This window comes from Xiphophorus hellerii, chromosome 19 (assembly GCF_003331165.1).
Source record: "Xiphophorus hellerii strain 12219 chromosome 19, Xiphophorus_hellerii-4.1, whole genome shotgun sequence".
Taxonomy (NCBI): domain Eukaryota; kingdom Metazoa; phylum Chordata; class Actinopteri; order Cyprinodontiformes; family Poeciliidae; genus Xiphophorus; species Xiphophorus hellerii.
In genome coordinates, this window is record NC_045690.1 from 16,908,738 (window position 1) to 16,919,218 (window position 10,481).

Here is a 10,481-nt window from a genome sequence, read left to right on the forward strand (position 1 = left end):
ACACCCGATAAGAGGAATACAACAGATGGATGGTCGGACAGTCTGAATCAGAGTTCGATTGCCATTCTCACCTCTCCAAACGAACTAAATTTTTTAGACAAACAGACTAGAATTCAATTAAAGTAGACTAAACAGGACTGCTGCAAAAGCACCCTGAGTCTGGGGTTTGCTATTTCCTTTATAGAAGTTCACTTAAGAGTCTAAATTTTGCAAACTGTAATTATAATCCATCTTACTGTAGCGTCCCGGTTGAATAAGATGGTCTCTTAAACTGATGGTTCACAGTCCTTTATTGAACAGCCTTTTATTGTGAACTCACCGTAAGAGCTACAAAATATACAAATAAAATAACATTAGTACTCAAACAGTGTTGTTCTGACCTTAACATATAAATCTTTTACCTTCTATGCTAAAATTATGTTTTACAATAGATGTATTTATTAAAATCCAAAATCCCTGTCACGAAATAAAATGCAACGTATTTCAACTGTTGACGGTTGACCATAGTAAATCAGCACCATCTAGTGGCAAAACACAACCGTCACACCCAATAGAGAAATACACGTTCCGCAGGAAAAATAAACATATATACATGACAACACACTCACCTTGTTCCCTCATCAACCAAGCGCCAACCAACCGATTGTCACCCTGAATCACACCCCAACTATCTCCCCTTCACTCCGACTCGTTCATGTCAACTTTCTCTGCCCCAACGGCCGCGCTACTTCTACCGTTTTGCGTCAGTCACCTTACCGTTCCAAGCCCCTTTCAAAATAAAAGCATCGACTATCATGTCAACAAATACATGACATGAGGAGACACAAAATATTAGAAAAGTCATTTACACTCCCACCAAATCATTAGAGCTTAACTAAACAAATAGAGCGATAATGATTTCCTTCAGAAAAAATGACCTGTAACCTTTAACCTCTATGAAAACACGAGACATAAGAAAGAATGCAACTTAAACTTAAGACTATAGTTAAACAGTTTCTAATAATAGAATCAGTTTCTGCACTGGGCGTTCCACTATAGAAAGTTTACGGGAACTCTGCCCATTCTCCATCTTCCGTTCTCCAAAACGAATCTTTACTTTTCTTACAAGTCCATCTTTATCTGTTACTACGTCCATTACGCGTGCTAATCTCCATTCATTGCGAGGTAAATCATCCATCTTCTCCATGACAACATCTCCAATCTTCAGATTTCTCTTCGGAGTATGCCATTTCTGCCTTGTTGCGATGTTAGATAGATACTCCCTTTTCCAACGTGACCAAAACTGCTCTGATAGGTACTGCACTTGCCGCCATCTTTTCCGTGCATAAATGTCTTCCTTGATGAAGTTACCTGGAGGGGGCAGGGCTGCCTTTGATTTCATGGTGAGCAGATGATTTGGGGTCAATGGCTCTGGGCTGTTTGGATCACTGAGGTTATCCACTGTAAGAGGTCTGCTGTTCACGATCGACATTGCCTCATAAAAGAATGTCCTTAAAGATGAGTCATCCATCCTGCCTGACGAAAGTGAAGCCGTCGAGCGCAGGATGTTTCGAACCGTCCTGATTTGCCTTTCCCACACACCTCCTGTATGGCTTGAATGAGGCGTGTGCATGTTGAAGTCACACTGCTTCTCAGCCAGAAATGTGATAATGCGGTTAGTGTCCACTTGTTGTAAAGCTTCCTGCAGCTCATTTTTAGCTCCGACAAAGTTGCTTCCTTGATCACACTTTATCTCGCTGACTGCTCCTCTTATGGCTATAAAACAACGGAGCGCATTGATAAATGCGTCTGTAGTCATATCATCTAACATTTCTATGTGCACTGCTCTGCAACAAAGACAAGTGAAAAGAAGTCCATAACGCTTGTGCACCTTTCGAGCTTGTTTGGTTAGAAAGGGACCAAAACAGTCCATTCCACAAAATGTGAATGGTGGCAATGGCTCTAAGCGCACCTTTGGTAGATCAGACATTCTTTGTTCCTCTGTTCCTCTTCTGAGTCTGCGACACTTTACACATTGGTGTATAAATTTTGTTACAGCTCTGTTGATGCCAGGAATCCAAATTCCATTTGACCTGATCTCATTGATTGTCATTCCTTTCCCTTGGTGTTGCACCTTACTGTGGAAATGAGCAATTAATAGCTGAGTGACATGGTGACCCTTTGGAACTAATACTGGATGTTTCAGTGAGGAAGAGAAAGAAGCATCCTTTAGCCTTCCTCCCACCTTAAGGAGTCCATCACTATCAAGAAAAGTGTCCATCTGAAACAGCTTGCTTTTGTGAGGAAGTGCCTTTCCATGTTTAAGCATCTTTATCTCCTCTGGATATTCATTTGCTTGAACATCTTTTAGAATAACACATTCAGCGTTTCGTCTTTCTTGTGCTGTGCTGTGACCTGTTGTTTTATCTCTCTTGGCACAGCGAATCAGTCGAGCAACAGCTTGAGTGGATTTGTACCAAGAAGAAAACTTTGTTAACTTGTCTGCCAAACCTTTCTTCTCTGTTTTGAAAGTGTTCAGCGCATGTGCCCTTTTTACTTCTGGATCTCCAAGTGGTAAGTCCATGTTGATCTTTGCAGCTGGAGGGATTTCTTTGTCCCACAGAAACTGTGGCCCTTTGAACCAGTCTGATGAGATGAGTTCACCTGCGCTTGAACCTCTGGAGGCAATATCTGCTGGATTTTGCTCAGAGGAAATGTATCTCCACTGCTGAGGGGTGCTGTTGAGCCTTATTTTTTGAACTCGATTGGAGACAAATGTGTGAAAACGGCGCGCTTCATTATTAATGTAGCCTAAAACTACCTTAGAGTCCGTCCAGAAATACTCATCAATCTGTGTCAACCCAAGCTCATCCTTTAACATGTTGCTTACAATAATGGAAACAACAGCGGCTGTTAGTTCAAGTCTTGGTATTGTTGTTACCTTAATAGGAGCAACTCTGGTCTTTGCTGTAACTAAAGCACAATACACCTTATCATCTTTGTTTACATATCTTAAATACGAACACTGACCATAACCATATGAACTTGCATCAGAAAAATGATGAAGCTCGGTTTTTACTATTTGGCCAAAGTCTTTAGGAACATAACAGCGTGACATTGTAATTTTCTCCAAGTTCTTCAAGTCATCTTTCCAGTTATCCCATACTGGCTTTAGTTCACTGGGAAGGGGATCATCCCAGCCTGTGCCTTGTTTGCATGTCTCTTGAAGCACTCTTTTGCCTGTGAGTACAAAGGGGGAGATGAATCCCAATGGGTCGTACAAAGATGCAACCATAGATAGAATGCCACGCCTTGTAGCAGGTTGGTCATTGGATTGAAAGCGAAACCTCAGTGTGTCTGAGTCAATGTGCCAGTGAATGCCTAGCGCTCTTTCAAGTTTGGAGTCATTAAATGCTAGGTCACATGCTTGCAGTGGAGAGGCACGTTCAGATGATGGAATGCTTTCTAACACTGTTTTGTCATTACTTACAAACTTGTGTAGTCTGAGGCCACCTGAAGCACAAAGTGTTTGAGCCTCCTGGGCGAGCTGAATAGCTTCCTTGACGCTTGCAGTACTTGTTACACCATCGTCGACATAGAAATCCTTCATTATGAACTGAGATGCAAGGGGAAACTGTGTCTCGTTTTCTGTTGCAAGATGTTTTAATCCATAATTGGCACATCCTGGTGAGGATGTGGCACCGAAAAGATGGACTTTCATTCGAAACTCTTGAGGCTCAGTATTCAGGTTGCCATTTTTCCACCACAAAAATCTTAAATAGTCTCTATCTGCTTCATACACATGAAATTGATGGAACATTTTTTCAATGTCACATAATAATGCAACTTGATGCCGTCTGAATCTGATTAGAACACCATTTAGATTGTTCAGCAAATCTGGGCCTGACAGCAAGTGATCATTCAGACTGTTACCTTTATATTTTGCTGAGGCGTCAAAGACTACTCTGAGTTTGTCTGGTTTTTGGGGATGATATATTCCGTGGTGGGGAATATACCACCTTTCTCCTTCTTTTGCTTCGTTTTGAACTTCCTCTGCATCACCCTTCTCTATGACTTCGCCCATAAACTTTACATATTGCTCCTTGTACCTTTGGTCCTTTGACAGTTTGTTTTTGAGGCTTTGAAGTCGCACAGTGGCCATTTGCTTATTGTCTGGTAACAGAGGTCTCTCCTTAAAAGGCAGTGGCATTTCATAATGTCCTTCATTGTTTTTATAAATTCCTTCCTTAAGTGTATTCAGAAAGAGAATGTCATCTTGAGACACTGATTTGTTATCCTTGCTATCATCCTTAAAGTCAGACTCGAGAATCTTGAGTGCATCAGTGGGAGTCATTAAAGGGAGTTCTTTGACTGTAACTCTGTGGCACACAGTAGATATGCTGAAAGAGTCATTGTGAGATGATGTGGGGCCTACAATACTCCAGCCCAATGCTGTGCAGACAGCATAGGGTTCACCTTCTCCTCCTAAGATGACCTGCCTTGGTGCTAATGCCTTGGAACAGTTGTAGCCAATTAAAAGCCCAACTTCACATTCTAGCTGTGGTGGAATCTCATTCACTATTACCTTTAGATGATCCCATTGCCTTGCCGTTTCACAGGAAGGAATGTGAGAGCGGTTGACTGGTATACAGTCTTTAGTGTAAGCAGGAGGGAGTTCTATTATTTCTGAGGAGTTGTAGCCTCTCACTTTGAGACCTGAGACACGCTCGCTTGGCACAACTGCATTTTTACCAAGCATTGTGGTGAGTCTTAATCTTATTGGGGTTGACTTAGCTTTGAGACTGTTAGATACTTCTTGGTTAATGAATACTGTATCACTTTGGGTGTCCAAGAGTGCATAAACAAGCCTTTCTTCATCTGGTTGTTGCTCTGAAGAAACCCATACTGGTACAATCATAGAAGTGCTTACACATTGTTCATTGGTTTCTGCATTGAGAGACAGGGTTGTTGCAGCCTGTTCTGTATTCGTTTGAATTTGGTTTGTCTGTGATTTGTTGCTGTCATAGTTAAAATCGTGCAGACAGGTAGGGTGTTTTTTCTTGCACATTTCACATGCAAGTCGGTAACGACAGTCCTTTGCGCTGTGTCCGGGTTTGAGACAACCGTAACAAAGTCTTTTATCTTTTATGTATTTTCTTCGTTCCTCAAGTGATTTGCCTTTGAACTGAGGACAACTGTGAAGCTTGTGTCCGTTGTCTTGACAGAGCATGCATGGTGGTTTAATATTTGACCTTTGTTTTGTGCTTTCCGTTTCTGTTACCACTTGCGTATGGAGAACACTGGAGGTGGGCCTTTTTTCTTTCTGGTAAACTTTACTGGTGGTTTTGGTGACGTCTGTTGAGTGGAGAGCCTGAAATGACGTGATGGGATTGCACACAATCTCAGCTTCAGAAGACATGAACTCAGTAAAGTGCCTTAAACTTGGAAACTTCCCATTTTCTTTCATGTACTGAGTGGCCTGACGATTCCACCTTGCAGCTGCCCAGTTAGGTAATTTTTGAACAAGTTTTTGGTTCTCCTCACAATCATTGAGAATGCTTAAACCTTCTATGTGTGGCATAGCTTCATGACATGTTTGAATGAAGTCAGCAAATGCTCTAAATCCTGCAGAGTCATTTGTTTGTATCTTTGGCCATTTTGCCAGTCTTTCTCTGTACGCTTTTTGTACAATAAATGGATGTCCATACCTTTGGTTGAGGCGTTCCCATGCATCCTGGTAAGCATCACTGTCATTTCTGTAGAAGATGCCATCAAGTGTTTGTCGAGCTGAACCCCCTACATATTTCTTTAAGTAGTACAGCTTGTCTGCAGGTGATATGTTCCTTTTATCAATGAGTGCAGCAAATGAAGCTTTCCACTCGATGAACTCTATTGGGTCACCTGTGAAAGTGGAAGGCTCGGGCATTGGCAGTCTGTTCATGGTAACACTGTCCTGTAATGCTTGGGCTAAATAAAGAACATCTGCTTGTGGAGGTGAGGTGGACACAATGTTGCTTTTAGGGACTTGAATGGGAGCAGAAACTATGGAAGCCTTCTGAGCTGCTCTGGTACTGTCAACATGAACACTGCTCTCACTCTTTATCTCATGGTCATAAGTTATTAATCTAGCTCGAGCAGCCTTTAACTCTTTTTCAGCTTTTAATCTCTCTAATTCACGTTTTTGAGATTCTAGCTCCTTTCTCTGTCTTTCCTCCAAAAGTTGAATCCTTTCTCTTTGTTTTTCTTCTTCTAATAACACTTCATACTCTGCCTCCTTGGCTGCCAACTCAGCTGCAGCCTCTGCTCTCTTTACAGCTACTACTGACCTTGCAGAGTTTGAATTACTGGCGTCTGAGCGTTTACTTAAGTATGTGATAGAAGAACTGTAAATGGATTGAGCATAGTCTGGATTAAGAAGTTCACGTAGACGAGCCTTCACTTTCCCACTGTCATAGTCATCTATGCCTGAGAGTCTTTCATATGCAACTCTGATAATGTCATTGGTGACTGCTTCGCATGCATCTATAAGTCGCCTTGTGTCACTACAGGGAGTAATGATTTCCCTTATTTCTGTATATAAGTTTATGACGCCATCTCTTTCTTTTTCTAAGATGTCCATGAGTGAAGCAATTTGACTGTTTGTTATGTCTCCTTTTAATTGCTCTCGTGCCATACGTACTTGCCTTTTCCATTGATTATAAACTTTGATTAGACGTTTTTCCTTTTTGTGGGCCTCCTCCTCCTGATATGCTCGCATTTTTTCTGTGGGCTTCTTTTGACGAACAGAGCATGGAGGCTCCTCTTCCTCGTTGACAGGTAGGTCCTCTGTGTACTCTGTTTCCTTTTCAGATGCTTCCATGCTGAGGACAGGGCTATACCGTTGACCATCAAATCCCAGAAGACCTTACTTGGAGCCGTGAAGCTGGAACCTTAATGTGGCTTTCACTGGGACCTTGGTGCTGAGAATGATTGAACTTCTTCTTAGCTCGGGGTGAAGCTCTTCTCAGCTTGGGTCAAGCTCTTACTGTAGCGTCCCGGTTGAATAAGATGGTCTCTTAAACTGATGGTTCACAGTCCTTTATTGAACAGCCTTTTATTGTGAACTCACCGTAAGAGCTACAAAATATACAAATAAAATAACATTAGTACTCAAACAGTGTTGTTCTGACCTTAACATATAAATCTTTTACCTTCTATGCTAAAATTATGTTTTACAATAGATGTATTTATTAAAATCCAAAATCCCTGTCACGAAATAAAATGCAACGTATTTCAACTGTTGACGGTTGACCATAGTAAATCAGCACCATCTAGTGGCAAAACACAACCGTCACACCCAATAGAGAAATACACGTTCCGCAGGAAAAATAAACATATATACATGACAACACACTCACCTTGTTCCCTCATCAACCAAGCGCCAACCAACCGATTGTCACCCTGAATCACACCCCAACTATCTCCCCTTCACTCCGACTCGTTCATGTCAACTTTCTCTGCCCCAACGGCCGCGCTACTTCTACCGTTTTGCGTCAGTCACCTTACCGTTCCAAGCCCCTTTCAAAATAAAAGCATCGACTATCATGTCAACAAATACATGACATGAGGAGACACAAAATATTAGAAAAGTCATTTACACTCACCATACATGTGAGCTGCTTGACTTTGACAAGTTTCTTCCTCCTCATGAAATACCGATATAGCTAAGTAAATGAGCAAACAAAAGAAAAGTTTCAGCTTTCACAGTTAAAACCACAGTGGAAAAAGTGAATATCTACAAATCTTCTTTCGGGGATGACGCACAAAGAAATAAAAATAAAGCCCAACGATGATGCAATAATTGTAAGGGCTGCTTGGGATAAATCTTTTCATGCTGTTGTTTCTCCAGCTGCACAGCACCTTTCTGAGAGTAATTGCTGCAATTGTACCCTCAAACTGGTCTCATAAAAGGACCGTCTGGATGCAAACAGAACGCGGCAGAGCAAAATCACAGGCAGCCATGTTTTGACAAGTGCATGATGAGTGTCCAGACACTTTTGTGCTGGTTTACAATTAGATAAGCTAACGCTTTTCCAGAGTTCCTTTCACAGCTCGCCGCCTTGACATCCCGTCTGGCTCACTGCTCATATATGCTCTTTCTTTTAATGTCAAGTTCTAAAGCTCAGTTTTGCAAACTTTCTGGAGTTAAACAAAGAGAGACTACTACTGTATTCCATCTCTTTGCTTTCTCCTTTGCAAGTGTTGAAATGGTTACAGTGACTTGGCTCTGTAAAGAGAAAGATTGGAGAAAAAAGAGAGAGGGAGAAAGAGAGACTTTTGGATCTTGGAGAAATTATTCACGGCTGTAGTTCAGAGGAGCTCTCATATCATGCGCTGTGACAAGTGTGCGGCTCTAAGCACATCCCTGCCAGCCTGGAACTCGATGCCGCCCGCCTTCCACAGACACCATTAAGGCTGTGAAGAGGGAGAGCAGCCCGTCATCACGCTCACAGAGGAACAGAGGAACCCTGGTAATGTTTCAGAGAGTTTGGCGGCAGCAAAGTTTGTTTTGAAAGCTCACCAAAGTGATCTAAAAATTGAGTTTTGAGAGTTTTTCTTTTTTATTCTTTGTATATTTTTGAAATACTTACAGCTGAGGGAGAAAAAAAAAATAGCTTTTGATGTTTGCTTGTTTGCGAGATTTTGTTTAACAGTCACCTTAGAGTATTTGTTTTAATTTTATTGCTTTGAATAGAGTGTGCTCTTTTGAGTAATAATAAATGTACCGTAACATCCATCAGTGTACCAGATCCTCTGAGTTAGTTCAACATATTTTTAGGACGTCTTCGAATAAGAAACTGAGAACAACTGAGGAAAAAAATAAGTATTTTCAAGGCACTGTGGTCTTTTTTTTTTTTGTATAATTGCCCCGTCCTCTGTTCTGAGGTCCAGACAAGAAAGGTTCATGCATTCAGAGACAATAACAAAGGAGCTTTGCTTTAGGCCGGGCATGAGGACAATGACATGTCACCCTTTTACACACACATCAGAGAAAGTGTTGGGGCTGGGGCCAACCCAGGCTACCATAACGACCCTGCACTTCCCTCTCATACATTTGTTGGGGTGTGTGTGCCTTTGTACCTTTGGTCTATTATCTGTGTCTGACTTGGCCTCCAGCTATCCACATGAGCTGGGGTGCCTACGTTGTGTAGACCTACTGCTGTCTGATGGGGAGTAGAGGGGTTCAAACAAGCTTTATCCAGTAATTCAGAGGCTTGTGAATTACGGGGTAAAACTTGCTCAGAGCATTGTCTAAATTAGCCTGGTTACATATGCAGAGTCCTCCTCATGCCCAGAGGTCACACACCATTCTAAAGACACTGGTAACATCTCTGTCAAAAGAAAAAACAAAATAAAAACTCTGTTTTTTTTTCCAGCATAACAAACTTTACACAAATATACTGTTATATCTTATATATGTGTATATATATATATATATATATATGCCTTGTGTCATCTATGTGCTGCAATTCATCAAACTCAAACTCACCTTTATCTCTAAATGAGGGAGAACGGGTGCTGCTTCCTGACAGACTACTATTGATCCTTTTCAATGGGCTGTCAAATCCATATCTGGGAAATTGTGGGGTTAGTCTTTGCATGTTTTCCAGCCATGCAGTAGTGGCACGGCAGGTCACCAGCTGACCAGTCAAACGCTCATCTTAAAGGGCAATTCAATTCTGACAGTGACGGCATCAGGGGAGAGCGGCCAGGGTCAAAAGCAAACAAGTCTGTCTGACAGGACTGCAACTGCTGCACCTGATTCCCCCTTTTAACGAAAGAGGTGCCAGTTTTAACTGCTGTTTTAACTTTGCGTTGATATGTTATTAGGCTATTATGAACTACAAGCAAAGCCTGTGCACAAGTCTATATGGCCTAATAATTTAGAAACTGACCATGAGTTAATTTAACTTCTTGTTAGTGAAAAAATTGCTTTGCTAATGCTGATTTGTTCAGTTAGCTCTATATATGTGTCAGTAGCTATAATCTAAAGAGCAGATGGATAGAATTCACATTTTATTTAATTCATTTTCTGAATATTTTCACTCCTTTCCCCGTTTTGAAGCTGACACTAGAGGATCACATTGTTCTTCCAAAATCCACAGATAATTTAAATAAAACAATAATATATTTTTTTCAAACAAAATGTAACATTTCAAAAAAAAAAAAAAACGCTGTCAGGGGCTCAGTGATGAGGATGCAGGCTTCTTTCACAACAGCAAGACCACAGCATTATATTTTTACAAGTACCAACTATTATTTTAAATTAAAGTACCTCATGAATGCAACTCCTGATATCTGTTATTGGTGAGCTCCCTTTAATTTAGAATCTTTGTAGTGCAGCTATTTTATTGCACAGTCAACACAAATATTAGAAGCACATTATTTTATCAGCCTGGCAGTTCTGAGTTTCCCCTAATAATGTTGTTCACCCTTTTTTTTCCCAGTGAAAGCAAGACTGT

The 10,481-nt window shown here is 41.1% G+C and overlaps 1 protein-coding gene across 2 annotated transcripts; it reads right to left on the bottom strand.

The window, feature by feature from the left end:
- Positions 1–230: 230 nt before the first annotated feature.
- Positions 231–7,628, bottom strand: LOC116708419 (uncharacterized). 2 transcript variants are annotated; one of them, XR_004336681.1, is made up of 2 exons: positions 609–7,628; positions 231–327 (listed from the first exon to the last, which is right to left on the bottom strand). XR_004336681.1 is itself a non-coding variant. In XM_032546267.1 (2 exons), the coding sequence occupies exon 2, from the start codon at positions 6,836–6,838 to the stop codon at positions 986–988; it is 5,853 nt and encodes a 1,950-aa protein (XP_032402158.1). In that variant the 5' UTR covers positions 6,839–7,095; positions 7,377–7,628; the 3' UTR covers positions 273–985. The 2 variants fall into 2 exon arrangements, 1 of the variants encoding a protein (XP_032402158.1); XM_032546267.1 differs by having other exon boundaries at positions 273–7,095; positions 7,377–7,628.
- Between the last annotated feature and the right edge of the window lie 2,853 nt (positions 7,629–10,481).

Bases quoted from the DNA above. Each gene is read 5' to 3' on its own strand.
- LOC116708419 (XM_032546267.1), bottom strand. From the start codon at position 6,838: ATGGAAGCATCTGAAAAGGAAACAGAGTACACAGAGGACCTACCTGTC.